This window comes from Thunnus thynnus, chromosome 24, assembly GCF_963924715.1.
Source record: "Thunnus thynnus chromosome 24, fThuThy2.1, whole genome shotgun sequence".
Classification (NCBI taxonomy): Eukaryota; Metazoa; Chordata; class Actinopteri; order Scombriformes; family Scombridae; genus Thunnus; species Thunnus thynnus.
Genome location: NC_089540.1, coordinates 20,950,313 through 20,972,884, shown reverse-complemented (window position 1 = coordinate 20,972,884; position 22,572 = coordinate 20,950,313). Strand labels below are relative to the sequence as shown.

The 22,572-nt window shown below is 43.2% G+C and overlaps 2 protein-coding genes and 2 long non-coding RNA genes across 7 annotated transcripts; 2 read left to right on the top strand and 2 right to left on the bottom strand.

The window, feature by feature from the left end:
• Positions 1-221: 221 nt before the first annotated feature.
• On the top strand, positions 222-7,957 carry LOC137177300 (uncharacterized). Of its 3 annotated transcripts, XR_010926064.1 has the most exons (5): positions 222-5,396; positions 5,478-5,940; positions 6,066-6,178; positions 7,577-7,749; positions 7,879-7,957. It is a non-coding gene; the product is annotated as an uncharacterized lncRNA (long non-coding RNA). The 3 variants fall into 3 exon arrangements; XR_010926062.1 differs by having other exon boundaries at positions 225-5,396; positions 5,478-6,178; XR_010926063.1 differs by lacking the exons at positions 7,577-7,749; positions 7,879-7,957 and adding an exon at positions 6,267-6,597 and having other exon boundaries at positions 226-5,396; positions 5,478-6,178.
• A 78-nt stretch (positions 7,958-8,035) lies between these two features.
• Positions 8,036-10,311, top strand: LOC137176990 (uncharacterized). 2 transcript variants are annotated; one of them, XR_010925917.1, is made up of 4 exons: positions 8,036-8,628; positions 9,448-9,563; positions 9,688-9,811; positions 9,858-10,311. It is a non-coding gene; the product is annotated as an uncharacterized lncRNA (long non-coding RNA). The 2 variants fall into 2 exon arrangements; XR_010925916.1 differs by lacking the exon at positions 8,036-8,628 and having other exon boundaries at positions 8,682-9,563.
• A 2,832-nt stretch (positions 10,312-13,143) lies between these two features.
• Positions 13,144-22,478, bottom strand: LOC137177243 (cyclin-dependent kinase 5 activator 1-like). Its single transcript, XM_067583415.1, has 3 exons — positions 21,782-22,478; positions 20,921-21,058; positions 13,144-19,465 (listed from the first exon to the last, which is right to left on the bottom strand). Exons 1-3 carry the CDS (start codon positions 22,211-22,213, stop codon positions 18,947-18,949), a joined length of 1,089 nt encoding a protein of 362 aa, XP_067439516.1. The 5' UTR covers positions 22,214-22,478; the 3' UTR covers positions 13,144-18,946.
• On the bottom strand, positions 19,374-20,868 carry LOC137177459 (DNA-directed RNA polymerase II subunit RPB1-like; the record flags this gene model as incomplete). Its single annotated transcript, XM_067583797.1, has 2 exons — positions 19,374-19,998; positions 20,137-20,868. Coding segments are annotated over 2 exons (1,035 nt in total), but the record flags the coding sequence as incomplete, so codon positions are not given.
• Positions 22,479-22,572: the final 94 nt, after the last annotated feature.

The window sequence follows — 22,572 nt, the reverse complement described above, 5'->3', positions numbered from 1 at the left end:
CCCCAGCCCTTCACACCATCAGGAGGATGGAAACAGCAGTCCAGAGTCATATTAACCTGGGACCCAGAAGACAAGACTGCACGCATCCCACACCAGAGACTCCCACACGCAAACCTACCAGACATCTCAACACACACAACAAAATGCAGGACTGGGGTCTTAGTGTTGGTAAAAAAAATGGCTCATCATGGGAGACGTGCCACCGTTTACAGCCTCAGACTTACAGATATAGTTATCCAGGGGCCACCTTCAGACACGCTGAAGCCATCCTCACCAGAGCAACTTCATCGGTCACGGTGGAACCAGTGATCTTGTCCTTTGGTCTAAACAACAGGTCACAAAATGTCAAACAGACAACAATCAAACAACTACAAGCAGCTGTCAAAACAGCAAAACTCAGATTTCCAAAAGCGGAGGTCTGGGTGCCGCAAATTAACTACTCCAGGGCTTTACCACTTAAAGACCAAAATAATTTGCTGCATCTCAATGCTTACATCACCAAAAACTGCAGATACATACCTGAACTGCCCATGAGAATCTTCAAAACAGAGACAGACAAAATACACTGGACCAAACCCACAGCCAGACGCATGCTTCAATACTGGTTTGATTATGTAAAATAATTATCCCCATAAGCCTGCCTATACAGGAGGGGAGCAAAAATGTGATGAATTTGGCAAAAAATTTTCATTTGACACCCCCACAACTCACCCTGTTGAATAGGGAACTAACTTTTATTCCCACTAAGGGCAGTAATAAAAACATAATTGAACAGACCAGATGGGACCTACAATTATATCACAGAAAAATTAAATTGGCGACATATTTCCAAAACACAAAAGATACAATACCTCCTCCTTTCACCCCCAAATCAGATTGGACTCCTCCTGATGGCAAACTGCCGGCTGAAATCACTGCTCTGATCAGAACTGATATCCAACATGTTGATACAAAATTCCAGGTTGCTTATACACGGCTGAACCTGAGCAGAGAGGAGACTGAGGCCTTAAAAGAACTCAAAAACAGAAAAATAATCATTAAACCAGCAGATAAGGGCAGTGCAGTTGTCATATTGGATAGAGAACAATATCTATGGGAGGGATACAGACAATTGAATGATAAATGTTATTATTTAAAATTGATAAAACCAATATATACAGATAAAAAGCCCATGATTGAGAAAATTGTACAAACATTACAGGATAAAAAATTCATAAATGCTAAACAAAATCAATATTTACTGGGCGACCCGGAACCCAGGGCCCGATTATTTTATGTTGCCAAAAATACATAAAGACCCGTCTAAGTGGAGCAAACCACATGAAATTCCCCCGGGAAGACCAATCGTTTCAGACTGCAGCAGTGAGACCTACCATACGGCCGAGTTCCTAGACTTTTATTTAAATCCTCTCTCTACCTTACACCCCAGCTACGTCAAAGACACATATGATTTTGTGGAAAAAATTAAAAAACTCCACATCCCAAAAAATGCCACCTTATTCACAATGGATATTGATAGTTTATACACAAATATTGACATCCCACAAGGCATACAAGCCATAAAAAACATATTTCATAAATATCCTAATAAAAACAGACCAGACAAGGAATTGATACAACTATTGGAAATTAATTTGACCAGAAATTACTTTGAATTTAATGGAGAATTTTTTCTACAGATCAAAGGTACAGCTATGGGCAAGAAATTTGCACCAGCATATGCTAATATTTTTATGGCAGAGTGGGAAACATCAGCCTTAGCCTCTTGTATTAAAAAACCTTTATATTATTATAGATACCTGGATGACATCTGGGGTGTATGGCAACACTCAGAGGAGGATTTTGATCACTTCTTAATCACTCTAAACAATCACAATGAATCTATAAAATTAAAATCTACTACCAGCAGGACCTCAGTGGACTTTCTGGACACCACCACATACAAGGGCCAGAACTTCCAGAGCACCAATAACCTGGATATTAAAGTGTTTTTTAAAGAGACAGACACTCACGCTCTGCTCCATAAAACCAGTCACCATCCCAAACACACATATGCAGGCCTGGTAAAGTCACAACTGCTGAGGTTCCACAGAATATGCACTCAAAGGGAAGATTTTAGAGAAGCCACTACAACATTGTTTTCAGCGCTTCGCACTAGAGGGTATTCTAGATCTTTCCTCAGGAAATCCTTAAAAACATTCCTGGAAATTAAACCTCAGGTGGTGTCTACAATACTGTCCTTCTATTATTACATATACTGCATCTGCAGCTAGATTGGTTAGAGTGATCAAAACAAATTTTCAAAAAGCCCTGAGTGGAACTCAAAAAACAAACCTGCAAGATTACCTGGTCAAGGCCAAGGTCTCACCACTGCTCACCCTAAAACCAAGAGGTCATGGAGAATTTTTCAAGCAGCAAATTTGGTTGCACAGCAAATAATAAAAAAATGTTTTCAAAACACATGCATGGGGGAATGTACACTCTAAAAATTGTGTATACTTAATCACATGTGCACAATGTGGACTACAATACATTGGTGAAACCAAAAACTCCATAGCTGTGAGGTTCACTCAACACAGATATAATATTTTAAGACAAAAAGAGACACACACTCCTCTAGTGAATCATTTTTTACAACATGGATTTTTTTTACAACATGGATGGCAGTCCAAGCCTGTACTGTACATCAGATCCATCACTGATCCAATTTTTGAATTTTGTAAGCCTAACCCTAACCTGCTGGCATCCAGGTATTATGTATGTCACTTCAAATGGAATCCAGTAGACTTAGAATGGCCTGAAACACACTCTTACACACTTTGTGGGGGAATGATTTTTCCCATGGCACTTAGTCACATTTAGGGTTAGGGCAGGTTAGGGTTAGAGAGCAACAGAGATAGGGGTCATTTGAGTTAGGTTTAGAGTCAGGGACAGGCAGCCACACAGGTAAGTATGCACATGTTTGCAGGTTATTGCAGTCATAAAAACAGCTGCATCAAAAAATTACTCATAAAATGATCAATGTTCTTTACGTTACCTGGCTGTTGGTGTTTCTTTGTAGTAGACACAAAAAATATAAATCACATTGAGCAGTATTCAGAGACACAAACTGTTTGATGAATAGAAATATGAGTAGAAACACTGACCAGGTGGGATGCTACTTTTCTTCCTATTTGACAATGGACATTGAGGAATTAAATCCCCATGTCTGTCAGGGCAGAATTCTGGTAAGTCTGAACATGTTACTGCTTAGGTTGTTTTTTGGACCCAAAAGCAGACACAGAAAACAGATGGATGGATGAGAAAAAGATGGTTGAATGAGCAACCTTTGGTTATGGAGGGTAGAAGGGAGGGGAGCTGGTGCTGGCAAGGGGCAGGCAGGCTGGAGAAGGGTTGTGTGGCAGAAAGAGGCAGGTGGCTGGATGCACTTGGCATGGTGTGGCTGGAGAATGAGCTTGCAGCTGAAGAACAACAGATGACCGAGTGGTCGGGTTGACACTGGAGACCTGGGCACAGGAGAAGTCATGTTAGTGGAAGCACCAAAAAGAGAACACATGAAAAGAACTAGTATTGGTAATCCCGAGCGGCCGAGAGTGTAGCTACCACAAAGCTTGTAGCGGTTTGGACAATTTGAATTACCCTCAACCCCACAAAGGATACATGGTTAACTCATGACCCTAAAAAAAATGCTTTCAAAAGACCTTTTGGTATTGTATAAACAATATAAATAACACAAAATGAACACTTAAATAAAGTGAATAAGGCCAAACACACCACCATTTGAATTTCCCAAAATTATATTAGAGCACTCACACAAAAAACAAAACTCTTCAACAAATCAGTCCAGGTCCATAAACAAAAATAGTGCTCCGTTCCGGGTTTTTCCCGTTTCTCAATACAGTTCAGGTTCAAGCAGTCCAGTTCTCAAACAAAATAATCCGCCTCGGGTTTTCCCGGAATTCCAAACAAAACTCAAAATAAGGAAATCAGTTCAGCTTTTCACCGTCCTACCAACCCCAAAAGCCCAGTCAAAAAGAAGAAAAGATAACAAAAAGAGCACAGTGACGTCACCCAGCTTTAGCCGACTCACGGTTCAGGGGACGTGTGGAAACGTGCGTTGTCCGGAGTTGAAAACACGGACGGTTCGGTGTGTTCGTGGAGATAAGAAGAGAGGCTGCAGTATCCACGGCTCGAGGGCAACCAAGGTGGATTTTAACGACGCGGACTGAAACGCGCGCTGATGGCCAAGGATAGGCTTACTCCGGACATGGATGACTCACGAGGGTTTCTCTCCTGCTGTTCACCTGCCGGCGACTCCCGCCATACTGAATTAAATCTCCTGGTACGAAAAACGGAAGAGGCTGGACTCCGAGGGAGTGGCAACGTGGAGCTAACTCACTGGCTGACTGGGCTAGTGGGGTGTGGAAGTAAGTAAAAAAAACAACAAAAAACAAAATGGGCAATCGCATACCAAAACATAACATATATTTAAAGCATGAATGTAAGGTATTTGCTTAGTCACGAACATAGTACAGATACCAAACTGATACAAAACTTTCAAATCCTTATTATTATTATTTTTTTATTCTGTGGGAGTGATCGCCACACCCTTCCCCCCTTAACAAAAAAAGAAAAAAAACCCAAAATAGAGCTATATCAATATCAGCCCCTTTTTTTTTTTTTTTTATAGGTCTATTAGATTCTTATCCTTCTCCCCTGACTCTCTCAAACTTTTGTTTTTTATTTTCATTTTCTCAGGAGGCCTGGATGTTACCATAGGAGGACTTGCTGGAAAACCAAGGAAATCCTCATCCATGGTTTCTTCTTCAAATATCTCCCTCAACTGCCTGTTTTGCTGCTTTTCCACTTGCTGAGCAGTGGGGTAACAAGGCTTGAGGTGGGAGATGTGTACTATTCTCTGGTCTGTTCCACTCTCCTCCAGCACCACTTCATAGTTCACAGGTCCCACTTGCTGAAGGACACGGTAGGGGCCCTGCCACTTGGGAGCAAGTTTCGCTGTGAAGGCTTTTTCTGCCTTGGAAAAAGGATGGGCTCGTAGCCAGACTCGTGCTTTTTCTACCAAACACACTTCTCTGCGATGCTTATCATAATTTCTCTTCTGTCGCTTACGGGCCAGAGAGAGATTCTTTGCAACAAAAGCTTTGAGGTCATCAAGCTGTGTGATTTTTTGGTAGACAGACGAGTCGGGCAGGGCATTTCTGGGCTGCAGCAAGACATCCAGCAGTCCCCTGAGTGGTCGCTGTAGGTTGAGTTCAGCCGGTGTGACTCCTGTGGACTCCTGAACAGCAGAGTTCAAGGCAAACCTGAACTCATGAAGGTGTTTATCCCAGTTTTTGTGCCTGGAGCCCACATAGGAGGCCATCATAGTTTTTAAGGTCCGATTCACTCACTCTGTCAAATTTGTCTGTGGATGGTAAGCCGATGTGAGTTTGTGTGACACATTCCATGTTTCACAGGTAGCCTGGAAGATGGAGGAAACAAATTGAGAACCTCGGTCAGAGAGAATGTACTCAGGTATTCCCCATCTGGTGACAATCTCCTGGATGAGAATGCATGAGATGGATTCAGCAGTGGTGTTCCTTAAAGGGAAGAGCTCCACCCATTTGGAGTAATAATCCACAAAAACCAGTAGGTAAACATTTCTGCTTGAACTCCTGGGGAACGGACCCATTAAGTCCATGCCCAACATTTCCCAGGGACGGCATACCAGTGTTTGCTGTAGTTTTCCAGCTGGTTTGCGGCTTTCGGGTTTGTATAGTTGACAGACTTGGCAATTTGTCACATGTTGTTTGACATCCCAGCTCATTTTGGGCCAGTAAACCAGATTCTGCATCCTCCTGTATGTTTTGTATCTACCCAGGTGGCCAGCAAGGGGGTCTTCATGGAATGATGTCAGAAAGTGGGGACGCAAGCTCTCAGGTATGTATATTTGGTATATGGTTTTATATTCCAGTTTCACAACCCGATAAATCAGATCCTCAAAAATGGTGTACAGAGTGTTGTTGTTTGCTTGCATTTCCCCCTTCTCTTGGATGTTTTCATAGAGCGTCTGACACTCAGGGTCTTTTTTCTGGGCATTCCACACCTCTTGGACAGTGATGGGCATATCCTCTGGAAACTCTGGTTTGGCAGACACCATTGTGGCACAGAGAGGATGGTGAGTAGTGTCAGATCCATCACATGGAGCTCTAGTTAGGGCATCTGGCACAGTATTATATCTGCCTTTTCTGTACTCCACCGTGAAGGTGAACTCTTGAAGCCTGAGAGCCCACCAGATCAGACGGGTGCTGGGTTTAGTGGTCTTAAAAACCCACAGGAGCGAAGAATGATCCGTAACCACTGTAAAGAGGCGTCCTTCCAGATAAACTCTCCACTTCTCCACAGCCCAAACCACAGCCAGACACTCCAGCTCTGTAGTGGAGTAGTTTTTTTCAGCTGGGTTAAGGCTGCGGCTGCCATAAGCCAGGATTTCTTCGGTCCCATTGTTAGTGCGTTGAACAATCACTGCACCCAGCCCTACCTCACTGGCATCGGTGTAAACCAGGAATGGAAGATCAAAGTTCGGATGTCCCAGGATAGGAGGATTTGTTAGGTGCTTTTTGAGAGTATCGAAGGCAGTTTGACATTCAGGGGACCAGCAGAACTTGACCCCCTTCCTTTTCAAGGCATTGAGGGGCTCTGCAATTTTTGAAAAATTTGGCACAAACCGATGGTACCATCCCGCCATTCCCAGGAACCGCTCCAGAGATTTCCTGTTGGTGGGCACAGGGAAGTTCTGGACAGCCTGGTTTTTCTCTGGCTCCACCTGAATCCCCTGTGCTGACACAACGTGTCCAAGGAATGTCAGAGAGGTACGGAAGAACTTACTCTTCTTTACATTAACAGTGAGCCCTGCCTGCCTAAGCTTGTCCATGATGGTTTGGACATCCCTGAAATGTTGCTGCCAGGAGTTGGAGTAAATGATGATGTCATCCAGATACACAAAACAAGTTTCTCCCTTGAGTTCGCCCAAGACAGTGTCCATAAGCCGCTGGAAGGTGGCTGGTGCGTTTTTCAGGCCAAAGGGCATCACCTTGAACTGGAATAGGCCGTATGGACAGATGAAAGCGGTCATGGCTCGGGATTTTGGATCCATCTCCACTTGCCAGTATCCACTGTTGAGATCCAGAGCAGTGAATACAGTGGCTCCAGCAAGGGACTCAAGGATTTCCTGGATGGTAGGGAGGGGATAGGCATCAGTGAGAGTTCTGGCATTGGGTTTTCTGTAATCTACACAGAACCTAGGCTTTCCACTTTTCCTGGGGACGATCACCACTGGAGAAGCCCATGGGGAGGATGAAGGTTCTATAACTTTACTTTCCAGCATTTCATCCAGAAGCTCCTTTAAAACCTTCTGTTTTGGTGGAGAGAGACGGTAGGGTTTCTGTTTTATTGGCATATCCTCCGTCATGAACATTTGATGTTTGAGTAGTCCTGTGCGCCCGACTTTGGTAGTGCAGACATTGATGTTATAATACAGCATCTCCAGAAGTCTCTCTCTCATTTGCTCCTCCAGGTGTGAGCCTTGAACTGCCTTCTCAAAAAGATCTGTCATGTCTGGTAATTGAGGTTGTAAAATCTCCGGAGCATTTGCCAGGAAGAGGACAACATGGTTGCCAGCCCCCTCCCCCTCTGATGTGCCGGGGTGACACGCTTGAAAAAAGTACCTCCCGTCTCTCCGCGGAACCAGTAAGTGCCACCTGCCACATCAATGTGCATCCCACTGAAAAACGCAAAATCCAGTCCCAGTATGATAGAGAATGCTAGTGCCTGAGGAGACAGCACAACCATGGGTATTAACCAGGTCTTCCCATGCAGGCAGATCTCCATATCTGTCCATCCAAGAGGATGCTCCTGTTTCCCATTTGCCAGGTACAAGGGGATGCCTGACCATGGGGTAAGTCTGGATGCAGGTGGTTTAATGCTCATCCACAGGTTTTCATTTAGCAATGTGTATGATGATCCTATGTCCAGAATGGCTGTCCCTTCCCAGGAGCCGATGGTGAGAGGCACCTTTAACTGCTGTGGTAGTGGGCTGCCGAAAGTGGGAGCAGCACTGTGCCTATAGGCAGGCGTGAAGGATAGACAGGGGGAAGGTGATGGGGACTGCTCTACTGATGGACCAAGAGCACTTGCAGATGGATGAGTCATCCCTTTGGACCCTAATTGCTGATGTTGATGTTGTGCCAAGGCCGGAGGTTTGTTCCTTTTCTGATTATTGAAAGTCGGACACGCATAAGGAGGATGGCTCCCTTTACAACGCCAACAACTCACTTGAGAGGAGGTGCTAGGTCGTGTAGTGGTTACAGACTGTGGTGGTGGAGAGGGTGTCTGTGTTGGTTCTCCTTTTTCCTTCAGTTTGCTCCCCTGCTTCTTCCGCAGGTCATATTGTGCCTGGCTCAGTTTGTCCTTCTCCAGCTGCTGCCCCAATCTGACCAATTCCTCCACTGTTTCCACCCTGCCTCGCAGTTGGCTGGCCATATGGGGATTGATGTTCCTGAGGATGAGTTTAATGACAGCCTCCTCTGTAATGTCAGGCCTCCAGCGACAGCATAATGAACGATACAGGTAAGCAAAGTCTCTTATGCTCTCATCCTCTCCTTGAACCCGTGTCTGCACTCTTTCTGCCAGCTCATCCTCATAGTCCTCAGACAGGAAAGCAGAAAGGAACTTGGACTGGAAGTCTTTCCATGAATGAGTAGTTGCATGAGTCACATCCCACCAATCCCTCGCAGTACCAAACAAGACATTCCTGAAAGTCACCATCAGTTCCCCATCAGTCAGCGGATTGAGAGCCAAGAAATCTTTACATCTGTCCAAGTACAACAGAGGGTCAGGGTTGTCCTCCATCCCGCCAAAGGTAGGAAACTGCAATTTAAGGGGACATTTCCCCATGAAACGGCGGCCCAAATCCCCTGAAATGGGAGAATCATCTGGTGAACACGGCGGACTCTCCAACACTCCTGCATGCATTGTCGACTTCAGCCGATGCCGCTGGGGAAGTGCCGCCTGATCACTACCAGGACTAGTTTGAACCAAGGCATCGGCTAGTGCTGACACACGGAGATTCTGTGTTCTCATGGTGGACATTTCACCCACCATCCCCTCCAAATGTTGGGAGCACTTCCAGACCTCAGACTGTAAGTGCGTGATATTCTGTAACACAGGGCTTAGGGTTTCCTTCATCGCCTTTAATAGGTCTGCATGGTGGCTTTGCAAGCGCCAGTTCAATGTAACCGAGTACTGTTCGCGTACATAATTGAACTGTTTATCCATGGCCGATCTCAACTGCCGCAGTTGCTCATCATAGTATGCAGTAAGATCTTTTGTTACAACACCTAGAGCAAGCTTGAGTTCATCCTTATGGTTGCTCTGTGCCTCTGAAAGGGACTGGAATCCTTCCTGGATGCTTATATGCAAAGATTCCTGGGCCAAGTGCTTGAGCCCTGACCCAGTGGTGGCCTCCGATGAAGCAGCACCACCTTGTGGCAGAGCGAGCAAAGGTAGCATCAAGTCGGAGTCCCCACACAAATCCATGTCCAATAAAGAGTGATTTGTCATAGGTGAACCAGAGATTGGTAGAGGGTCCTTTAATACTCCACCAACTAACAGAACTTTCTGTTTCAGGTCCTGTTTTGTGAGCCTCAGAGGGGAAGTTCAAGATATCCTCCAGAGCTGAAGCCATCCTTTGTACTGAGACGCAAACACAACCCACAACCAATAATGATTGTTTGCAGTTTTTTTTTTGTTTGTTTGTTTGTTTGTTCACATGCAAAACACTTTTTTCCACAACATAGTCCTGTTTTTTTTTTTTTTTTAGTATTTTAGGGTTCTTTTAACATTGGGCACCAAAGGATACATGGTTAACTCATGACCCTAAAAAAAATGCTTTCAAAAGACCTTTTGGTATTGTATAAACAATATAAATAACACAAAATGAACACTTAAATAAAGTGAATAAGGCCAAACACACCACCATTTGAATTTCCCAAAATTATATTAGAGCACTCACACAAAAAAACAAAACTCTTCAACAAATCAGTCCAGGTCCATAAACAAAAATAGTGCTCCGTTCCGGGTTTTTCCCGTTTCTCAATACAGTTCAGGTTCAAGCAGTCCAGTTCTCAAACAAAATAATCCGCCTCGGGTTTTCCCGGAATTCCAAACAAAACTCAAAATAAGGAAATCAGTTCAGCTTTTCACCGTCCTACCAACCCCAAAAGCCCAGTCAAAAAGAAGAAAAGATAACGAAAAGAGCACAGTGAAGTCACCTGGCTTTAGCCGACTCATGGTTCAGGGGAAGTGTGGAAACGCGCGTTGTCCGGAGTTGAAAACACGGATGGTTCGGTGTGTTCGTGGAGATAAGAAGAGAGGCTGCAGTATCCACGGCTCGAGGGCAACCAAGGTGGATTTTAACGACGCGGACTGAAACGCGCGCTGATGGCCAAGGATAGGCTTACTCCGGACATGGATGACTCACGAGGGTTTCTCTCCTGCTGTTCACCTGCCGGCGACTCCCGCCATACTGAATTAAATCTCCTGGTACGAAAAACGGAAGAGGCTGGACTCCGAGGGAGTGGCAACGTGGAGCTAACTCACTGGCTGACTGGACTAGTGGGGTGTGGAAGTAAGTAAAAAAAACAACAAAAAACAAAATGGGCAATCGCATACCAAAACATAACATATATTTAAAGCATGAATGTAAGGTATTTGCTTAGTCACGAACATAGTACAGATACCAAACTGATACAAAACTTTCAAATCCTTATTATTATTATTTTTTTATTCTGTGGGATTGATCGCCACAAGGTGACTGAACAATCTGGCAATGAGTGAAAGGAAAGCCGGGGTATTTGAGCTGTGGCTTGATGAGCTGATTGTAGACAGGAGTGGAATTGAACCCAGGTGCCAGATCAGGGAAACCGGCCCACTTACACACACAAACAGACAGGGGAGGAGGAGACACAAGGAAAAACAGGCCCCTCTTCTCATTTCTCAGTTTGTACATCCTCAATTCCTTTCCTTGCCTCCTCTCCTCACATCTTAGTCCCTCCCACCTGAGATGCAAGCAGAGGAGGCAAGGAAGAGACACGAGGGAAGAGAAGTCGAGGCAAAATGTATTTAACAAAAAGAGACATCCTTGCCTCAGAGCTGTCATGTCAATTAAATATAAACATGCGGCAGAGCTGCATCATCTGTCCATTGTTGTGTTACAGCCTACTGCTGTATTTTATGATCTCTGACAGATGAGAAGAACAGTGTTCATGATGACTTATATATTTACTTTTAATTCAAATCACAACGTGATCATATATGATATAACAAGAATGTATGGATGTCATATTGTTCTATTTTATTTAACACACACACACACACACACACACACACACACATATATATATATATATATATATACATATATATATATTTTATTGTGTGAAGCACTACAAATGGTTTGTATATTCCACCTGTGTGTCTCGCCTCTTTTATACGTCACGGGTTCTTCCGCAAAGGATACACCTGTGCATCCTCACTTATAGCTCCTCTGGCAAGCCTCCTCTCTCCTCGCTCCTCTCCTCCAGATGCATTTTAAGAATTCAGACATCCTTAAACATGACGCACTGAGATCGATTTCCAGGTCATGGGTCGGAGGACAGGGGAGAGAGGAGACGAGGAGGCACAAAATAAAGAAATGAGAATAGCCCAGGGAAAAAAAAACAGAAACACAAGGAGAAAAGCTAGAGACCCAGCCAGAGCCCCGACAGAAAGGGCAATCATTCCTTCATGGTTCATACAATGTTGCGGTAATCATGGTTAAACTGCACCTGAATGCTTCTTTTTTATATGTTTTTATGTACAACACACTGGAGTACATGCACAAAAAGAAATTGTACCTTCTCCAAACACTGATTATCTTCAAGTGTTCACTTCCTACCATCATCTGCCACCTCAGTTTTTATTTCCTACAAATTATACATTTTAGATACACTCTTGTTTATGCTGTACATTGAGACTTTGTTAGGGTTTTGAGTTGTTGTCATCTTCTCAAACTAATGCTGGAATGAGTGAGGATGTGCTGTCAGATGAATATAACTCCTCCATCCTCACATCTCTCTCTTCAGGGTTAGGGTTAGGGTTAGGAGGAGCTGAACAGCAGAAACTTTCTTGAATTAAGGAATCATTGAGTCTCATTTGTTGAATGGAAATATCACTTTCATTTTATCTAACTTGATCTCAACTACTCTTTTATCTCCTTTACCTTAACCTATGTCCATTTTTTTCTTCTTTCTCTGGAGCCTTCTCACACATTTCCTTATTTATCTCTCAACATCTCTCTACCTCACTTTTCTTTCTTTTTCCTCGTCCCTCCCTCTGTCTGTCTCTCCTTCTCTGCAGCAAATTTAGACCAATTGGTAGCGAGAGGAGGTGCATCATGTGACTTTGGCCTCCGTTATTCACAAAACCAGAGCAGTGATGATTCACTGCAGTGACACAAAAATACACATGCTGTAGCACATCTGTAGTTTGAATTGCATACTAAGACTGCTTCTGTCTATCTGTCTGTCTGATTCTTATTTCTATGAGCAACCACTACAGTTTCAGTCACCCACTGAAAATGAAATGTTAAAGAGGACCTATTATGCTCATTTCCAGCTCTAAACTTTAATTTTTGGACTCCATTAGAGTAGCTTTGCATGATTCACAGTTCAAATAACTCCTTATTTGTCTTATACTGGCTCTTTATGCGGCCCTTAATATACACTGTCTCCTTACAGTCCATTTGAGCTCCTGTCTCTTTAAGGCCTCCCTCCCGATGAGCACACTGTTCTGATTGGCCAGCTTTATGCATCAGGGTCTTGTTAAGTTACTGCCAATGCAAACCCAACATTTCCTGCTTTACTGCTTCAAATTAAAAGCTTTTCAATTACTAAATAATGATTGAGTTTTATTGTGAAGAATTTACAGGAAGTGAAATGTGTTCCTCACTGAATTAGCAGAGCTTCGTTAGTGGCGCTAAAAACCAGTTGAGACAACATGTGGAGATATTTGTAGCTGTTTGTTGAGCGGATCAGTTAGAAATAATGCAGTGAGGAAGAGTACAAGCAGAAACAGCCACCGTGATGATGATGTTTGATGAAGAGCTGCAGACAACCAGCACACCTCCAACAGGTAAACTACTCATTTTATTTTGCCCTGTTGTGTAATGGAGTCGTGGCTCAGCATGTAAAAACATCATAATGTTAGCGGAGCAGTGAACTGATGTACTGTGTGCGGAGCAGCTGACCATATAAAGAAATATGTCACCAGCCAACATCAACTCAGGCTGAAAGTAGAAAAAACTGTTGGAAACAAAGCATCCAGAGAAGTCTGAAGCCACTGCTTTTTGCTCACAGGGATTACTGATACATACATATACCTCATTATGTGACACGTCGGCCACTTTTAACATCAACATCCAACACTGTGGCATTATATATATATGTCTGAATATACAGAAAAGCATAATAGGTCCCGTTAAATAAATCATACATTCCCTATGTAAAAAGCATCCCTGCTCAGACTAGGCTGCCACAACAGTAGTAAAAGTTGTAGAGCCGAGTTCCCACTGTAGCCATATTCACCACCTTTGACTGCAGTGAGAACAGGCACATCCAGTGCTGTATCTATTTGTACATTCACAGGAAACCCAGACAGCACCCAGTACACCTTACTTAGCCTGGCTTTACCTTGTCGAACCCAGATGTACCTGGCTTTACCTTGCTCTTCCAGGTGAACACAGCTGTATCTGGCTGTGGGGATGGGCGAAGTTTGGGTGATGAAACAAAACTTTATTGGATTAATAGCAGATTAGTAGTTATGGTAACCTAATGTGGGGTTAGGTTGCTTCTGTGATTATGACAGGTTGTGGTTATAGCTGTGATTAGACCATGTACATGACTATAACTACAGGTATTAGCTGCCATGACTATGGCTGTGGTTGTAGCTATTGCTGTTGCCAAATTAACTTTGAATAGTAGCACTAAATACAAGCCAGTGCAGTGGTCTGTCACGATTGAGTTGGCTGAGTATTGCCGTCAACCTGAACTGCTGAGGGGTATTGGTGACACACCTGTCATATCTGATAGCAGTAGCAGGTTCAAATCCTGGGAGAATGTGTTGCTTTAATGCTGCTTAGGTGCCAAGCCAATCATACCCAATGCTAATGTTACAACTACAACCACAGCCATGGCCATATCAATAACTAAAGCCATGACACATTTACTGCTAACTTCAAAAGCCTTTCACACGATTACACATTTTATGGTAAAATGCTTTTCATGACCTAAGACAAACATCAAAAGGTAATGCAACTTTAATATGTACATTCTGTGTTTTACCTTGGCGGTGTAGGATTGAATAGGATGAAATAGAATACAATACAATACAATACAGCAGGGTAAAGTGAACAAAGGAAATAACAGGCAACAGGCACTCAGGGGGCTTGTGTTGTTTATGTCGGTGGTTTGATTTCTATAGAAAACAGTTGGCACAGTTCAGGTAACCTAACCGGTTTACATTCAGCCTGCAGACAACAGAGACAGACAACATCAAACTCATATCAGCTGATCACAAGATAATATGACCTGCTGTTTTTATCATGGCTGCTGAGTGGCCATTTTGTGTTACTACTACAAGATGCTGGAGAAAAACATACCAAACAGCAACCAAAGTTGCTGCTTTGATTTTGTGATGATTCTTTGAATCTTTAAATCAAGTTCAGCTGCTGAACTACATCCCACAATGCATCCATCATGAGGGGCAGACAAAGGCTGCATTCGAAACCACCTGCTATACTAGCAGTATGTACTGATTTGGCCAAAATGTAGCATGTAGTATGCACTATGCAAACAAAAGCAAAATCTGCAGTATGCCAAAAATACCCACATGTTGTATCTATTCGGAAAAAAAACTTAACAACAGTATGCATTCGACCAGTCTACCTCACCTACTGTGTCCCACAATGCAAAGCACTGGAACAGTCACAATCCCAATGTCCACACTCAAGGACTCATGGACTTTGAGGTGCATTCCTGCTAAATCCATGAGGGCTTGGGGCTGTCCCACTTTCAATTCATCAAGTGCATGAGGGCTCTCCAGCAGACATTTTGAGTCTTTTATGTACATTTTCTGTAAGTTTGCATTCCTGCAGACTTTGCCTGATGGAATTACCCACAGTTCATAGCATTGTGACGTTAAATCAGGATTAAAATATGGGGTTACCAGGGGAAGCCCAGAAGAGTTAAAAAACCAAAAAAAAACAGTGAACAAACTGGTACATGGGTGTTCAGCCTGGCATAGTGGGTGCGCTGGTACAGCTAAATCTACAAAGAAACACTATATTAACAAAGATTTAAGATGGCACATGAAAAACATGTGAAATCAGAGGAATGCAAACAGAGGTTATATTACACACCTAGTTTATTCATCAACCATTTATTTTAATTTTTGCTTAATGATGCTGTTTTGACAAAAACAAGTAAGTTGATTATTTGGCAATCACCTGTCATCCACTCTGTAAGACAAGAGCCTGGAAGATGTTCAAATCAGGCACTCAGTCCCTTACTTGACTGTCATGCACATGATTATTTTATGGGTTGGATATTACCTGTCTGTTTTATACTTTGTTTAATGTATTATGTGCTTTATGAGTGAGTGGTTTTAATAACCTCACTAAGACAAAATTCCAATCAATCATGTTGATATGGCAATAAAGTATAGAATATTGAATCTTTGAAGTGTGTTGGCCATGAAGAAAGTAAAAAACATAAAATAAAAAGCCCCAAACCCAAAATCGTACCCAAGATGTTACATGTGAATCATACTTAACATGTTTTGGTGTCATCAAGGTAACGTGATATGTTGCAAAGTGCTGTCCCATTTCCTATTTAAACCATTTTGAGCCCTTGCAGCCTCTCACACTCTAACACTTCCCAGGTGATGTCAAATAAGTCTGTGATGGTTCAGGGCTTAAGGCTTTGGAGGGACATTGGGATTGGGTCAACAACTGACTGAGTGATCAAGTTACACCACTGGTCAGCCAAATGCTGCCATTTCCTGTATCCATTTCAAATTAAAAGCCTTCATGTCAAATTTAGAGCCCTCTAGCATTTCACACACATACATCTCTCAGGTGAATGTTCATCTTTGGGAAAATCATGAAAACCCACATTTATAGCTTTTTCTTTTATTAGAGCATGAGGGGATGCTACACAGTAGCGGTGGTTTGCTATTAGCTGTGCTATTGTTTAGTTCTGATTTACAAACTCGGAAACTGGCTAAGCCTTGCCAAGCATACTGCAAATTAAATCGACTTGCATACTAGTATGAATGCGTTGTATGCGTTCGTTGGTAGTATGTAGTAGGCGGCTCTGAATACAAAGTCTTAGTATCTGTCATATTGGGTCAAAGGTAATAATGATTACAACTCGCAGGCATTCATGCTGTCACACCCTCACCCTGTGTGTTTAATAACTAACTCAGTTATCTACTGGTACATTTTGGTGAATGGCTTTAGCTGTCGGGAGGCAGCTGTGTTTATTTGCTTTTTAAACACTTCCATATAATCTGCATTTATTGGAAGTTTCAGAAAAATATAAGTTTCATAATTGATACTTGGATGTTGATTTGAGGGAAATTTACTGGTGAGAAGCTGATACACACTGTAACGTCCATACAACTGTAAATCAGCAAGGTTTCTTTCCTCGCTGCAGTCGCGGCTCAAGGGGGAATGTTGGGTATCTGTAAATTAAAGAGTATGGTCTAGACCTGCTCTATGTGAAAAGTGCCCTGAGATAACTTCTGTTATGGTTTGGCTCTATATAAATAAAATTGACTTGACTTGATTTAACATAAAGTTATCTCTGCTTGGTGACAAAAAACGCTCATCAAAGACCAGAACGCTGTAAAGTGGTTCCTAATGTGGAAATCAGGACATCTGTAAAGGTTGAGAAATTAATAAATAATATAAAAATATACAAAATTATTATGTTTTCCAGACTTCATGCTAATCTTCAATTCTTTCTTGCAAAATAATATAGCACTACGTTACAGGCCTCTGAAACTTAAGAGTAACCTCAGAGAGGTCATAAGTAAAAGACTTTTTAAACACTGCCTGATACCTATGATCAGAGGGAAGCTTCTTTAGAGGAAACTAAGTTAAAACATAAATATTTATAGTTTTATTCTTAGTTCATTCATCTCAAGGAATTCCCCAAACTCAGGTAACTGTTGCATTAACAGCCATATCAATGAAAACTAAGGAGAAACTAAATGAAGTATTGGCACATACAGGGTCATCTGTCTGCATTATGTTATTTTTATAACCTTAGAAATCAGTTTGAGATGCTTCCTGTATCTCTGTGGGTCATATGGGGGAGAAATTTCACAAAGTATTTTTGAGATTTCAGTGGCATGACACATTTAATCATATTTAAAATAACTTGAATTTGACTGAAATAAGTCAGTGTGTGGCACAGAGCAGGGTCATTATTTCCAATTGACAGATGGGTGCAAAATGTATTATTTCACAGGGATTGCCCAACATAGCTGACTATGGGAGCATAACATTCTCCTGTTATGTTCCCATTACAGATGTAAGCCTTTTCCACTATACAGGAACTCAGCACCCTGTAATGGTTAACATTTAACCATTGTCTCTGGTTCTCACTTTTGAGACGAGTTCCTGAACTAGATGTGGACTCTGCTCAGGAGTTGGTACTAAGTCCTTGTTTATGTACTATCTGCTGAGAAGGAATGCAACAGCTTATTTGCAACATGACGATTAATGTCACAGGATACATGTTTAGCTTATCACTGCAGGAAAAGTTTCAATATAGGTGATATTCTGATCTGGCCAGCTGGGCGGTAGCTGCTACCGAGTCAGTGTCCTTCTCTCTAATCCACTCTATTAAACTGCTACTGCAGCTGGAGACAAACATTCATGTCATCATAATGACGGTTATAACTCATCACATGGAAACAACACAGATGAAACAAGAAGCATAGAACCAAAGCCTTACCAGTTCTTCATACATATACTGGCTGTGGCAGCCTGCAGGTTACGGGTCTAAAAGTTCTTGTAGTGGAATAAGATGTTTGATTTCCCTGTTGCTGCCCAAACTCCCACAGAATCTGTGCCTATGAACACAATGGCTGTGCTCTGTTGGAGCTGTAGCAACACAAACTGTCCTGATTTCCACCACGGTTTCAGCCAAATCTAAACTACACAGAATTTTGACCCCAAACACACAAACCTACACTAACCTTTGTACAATTATATCTGGTGCATTTGGTGTGAAACAGTTTTAGAAATCACTGATGAAAAAGTTTTGGTGGTTAGGGTTGGTGTCTATTTTGATTCCTTGTAGAGCATCTTTCAGTTTCTTTTTTCTTTGATCAATGAGTTCTGTGATGTTTTCTGTCTCTGTTGTCAACAACATCCCCCCCTCCCCCCCCAGTTGTACTAAATACCTTCCTGCAGCACTTACTGACACATAAAGCTATCTTAAGTTATGTAACTAAATCAAATAAGGCTGGAGAACATATGCTAGGTTGCCATGGTAACTTGTCTACATCCACGATGGTACAATCAGAAGATACTATTGGTTTTCATTGACAGCATGCAGTTAAAGTGAGCTAGTGTCCATGTTTCAGTCTCTCCTCAGCAGAAGGTCAAAGGTCGTGATCGATCAGACTGCGTTTAGTAGACGTTGGACTGCTCATCAGTTGCCATGACAACGGCGTTGAAGCTGCAGGTGCAGTCGGTTTACATTCAGACCTCAGCAGGTCGACAGGTGCCGGGTGTGTCTCATTAATAATACTGTGGTTCTCTCTCTCTGTTCCCCTCTTAGCGATCCAAATCATCAATCCTGCTGCCTCCTTTGTTTTCTTTCTCCTCCTCTTTCTCTCTCTCCTGCCTCTCCTTTTCAATCTCCTCCTCCTCCTTGTGTTTCATTTTCTCCTTCTCTTTCTCTTTCACTTTCTCCCTCTCTTTCTCTCTCTCCTTCTCTTTCTCCCTCTCCCTCTCTTTCTCCCTCTCCTTCTCTTTCTCCCTGACTCCTCCCTGGTTCTTTAGGTCCTGAAACACCTCGGTGAAGAAGTGTGGGTCAATGTTGATTCGCAGCATATCAGCACTCAGCTGGTCAATCAGCTCCAACGCCCGCTCCCAGAATGCATCACGGCTAGATTCCACCAGGAAAGGCTTGAGCGGGTATGAGATCTCATTTCCCAGGTAGGAGTAGGCCAAGTAAAGGCAGGTGAGGAATGTGGCATGGAGCTCCTGCTCTGAAGACGTGTCCTCATCCACCGCCTCCCTGCACAGCAGGTAAACGAAAACCAGACTGGCAGGACTGATAAAGCACTGGTCCTGCAGGGGGACAGGACAAGCAGTACTACTACAGAGAAAAGAATACTAATGTTACAGAAACAGGAAAAAGAGTATTCATAATACAAGACACGACAAAGTCATAATACATTTACCAAAGAGAAAAACCACAGTGGTGTAAAGTAGTGTATTATTTTCACTACACTGTTGTTCAAACGAACAACAAATAGAAATTGGAAGTGCTACTTGCCCAAATGTACTACTACTACTACTTACTTACTAGTACTACAGGAGCTAGTAGAGGGACTAGTTACAGAGGTAGAGGGACTACTTACAGAGGTAGAGGGACTAGTTACAGGGGTAGAGGGACTAGTTACAGGGGTAGAGGGACTAGTTACAGAGGTAGAGGGACTAGTTACAGGGGTAGAGGGACTAGTTACAGGGGTAGAGGGACTAGTTACAGAGGTAGAGGGGCTAGTTACAGAGGTAGAGGGACTACTTACAGAGGTAGAGGGACTAGTTACAGGGGTAGAGGGACTAGTTACAGAGGTAGAGGGACTAGTTACAGAGGTAGAGGGACTAGTTACAGGGGTAGAGGGACTAGTTACAGGGGTAGAGGGACTAGTTACAGAGGTAGAGGGACTAGTTACAGGGGTAGAGGGACTAGTTACAGATGTAGAGGGACTAGTTACAGAGGTAGAGGGACTAGTTACAGAATTAGAGGGACTAGTTACAGATGTAGAGGGGATACTTACAGAGGTAGTGGGGCTAGTTACAGAGATAGAGGGGCTAGTTACAGAGATAGAGGGACTAGGTGCAGAATTAGAGGGGCTAGTTACAGAGGTAGAGGGGCTAGTTACAGAGGTAGAGGGGCTAGTTACAGAAGTAGTGGGGCTAGTTACAGAGATAGAGGGGCTAGTTACAGAGGTAGAGGGGCTAGTTACAGAAGTAGAGGGGCTAGTTACAGAGGTAGAGGGACTAGGTGCAGAATTAGAGGGATTGGTTACAGATGTAGAGGGACTAGTTACAGAATTAGAGGGACTAGTTACAGAGGTAGAGGGGCTAGTTACAGAAGTAGTGGGGCTAGTTACAGAGATAGAGGGACTAGTTACAGAGGTAGAGGGGCTAGTTACAGAGGTAGAGGGACTAGTTACAGAGATAGAGGGGCTAGTTACAGAAGTAGTGGGGCTAGTTACAGAGATAGAGGGGCTAGTTACAGAGATAGAGGGGCTAGTTACAGAGATAGAGGGGCTAGTTACAGAGGTAGAGAGACTAGTTACAGAGGTAGAGGGGCTAGTTACAGAGATAGAGGGGCTAGTTACAGAGATAGAGGGGCTAGTTACAGAGGTAGAGGGGCTAGTTACAGAGGTAGAGGGGCTAGTTACAGAGGTAGAGGGATTAGTTACAGAGGTAGAGGGACTAGTTACAGAAGGCCTGCTGCCATTTTAGCTTTTTGCTATTTTTCTAAATGATGACATGACAATTGATAACACACACCTGCCAGCCCTGAACCAGCAGCGCTCGGTCAACATTTCTGAACCACAGGATGATCTGATTGGACGACAGCTCTTTAAGTTTGACACAACGACGACACAGAAAGTCTGAAAGACAACGAAGGAGTTCACCTGTGGAAGCCTGCAGATGAGAGAAGAGAAATTGTGACTCATCAGTGTAATTTCAACAAAAATTTCAACATCATTAAAACTTTGAGTCTGTAGTTGTTTGGATCAATTTCCCTTTGTTTACCTCTGATGAGTAATTCTATTATTCTGTGAAACCTGATTTAGGTTTGTGCCAATACCAAAAGTTTCTGACTGTAAACATTTTCCTTTACAGTATAATTTCAATTACTAATTGTTATGTTAATTTAGTAGCATTTACTTGATGACCTAAAAACTTGCATTGATTTATTCATATTAAGTGTATATTTGATTCTGGACAATGAATATTTGATATGACAAGAACTTTGAAAAACAACAGATATATGTTCAACCCTATCAAGTTTGAATGTGAATGTTGAAACATCTAGAATCCAGATTAAATAATATTTCATGACACCTTTTTCGTTTCATTGTTTCCTCGGTTATAGTGAGACCTACTGATGAGGTTATATTTTAACTAGTTCTTGTCTATTTGAGTCGTGACTGTGCTGTATTTAAATGATTTAACAAACAATAAGGCACATATATCAGGTTTATAAAGCTTCTGATAATCATTTTGATTGATCATTCAAAATGTTATATGTGATTTTGATTTATATCTCTCTGTGTCATTTTCTATTAAAATCAATCCCATCTCTCTCTCTCTCTCTCTCTCTCACACACACACACACACACACACACACACACACACACACACCTGCACCACCACCCTCTGCGGTGAGATGATCAGGTCCGGCCTTCCCTGGTTCTGGTTCTGGTTCTGGTTGTGTTCCGGGACGGTGGGTACAGGTACCGGGATGGGTCCGTGTCTGTGGCCGGCCTTCAGCGCTCGATGGCGGCTGTCGGTGGCGGCCTGCTCCCGCTGCACGTGCCCAGGCTCGGACACCGCAGGTTTTACTTTCTTCCCGCCCTTCCTCTTGACTCGTGCGGCTACGAGGCGTTTCTTCCAGCTGAGCGCGTGCAGCAGCACCGGGTGCCGTTTCTTCTTCTTCTTCTTCTTTCCATCCTTCTCCTCTTCCTCCTCCTCGCGGGGTTCCAGCGGCTTCTGCACCGCGGGCTCCGCGAGCTTCTCCGGCCCACGAGCCGCAGCTTTCCGCGAGCCCGGAGACAGGGACAGCACCGTTCCCATGACGACACACAGACCGACCAGCGCGAGCCTCTCTGCAGCGGCAGCGGAGGAGCTGAATGTCTGTCCGTCCGGTTTCCCGTTAAAACGCTAAAAATTAAAAACCATCATGAAGACAAAAGAAGCATAAATCTGTCTGCGGGTCCATCACTCCACCACCCGTCTCTCCTCCCGCCTGTCTGTCTCTCTGTGTCCGTCCGTCCGTCCCGGTGTCTCTGACTATCTACCTGTCTCTCTCTCTACCTGTCTCTCTCTCTGTGACGCAGACTGATGGAATGAATCAGAGGGGGCGGGGCTTCTGCAGAGAGACTCTGTCCGTGGTGCTGAAGCTGAACGTGAGTTCAGTTGTGTTTAAAGCTGCA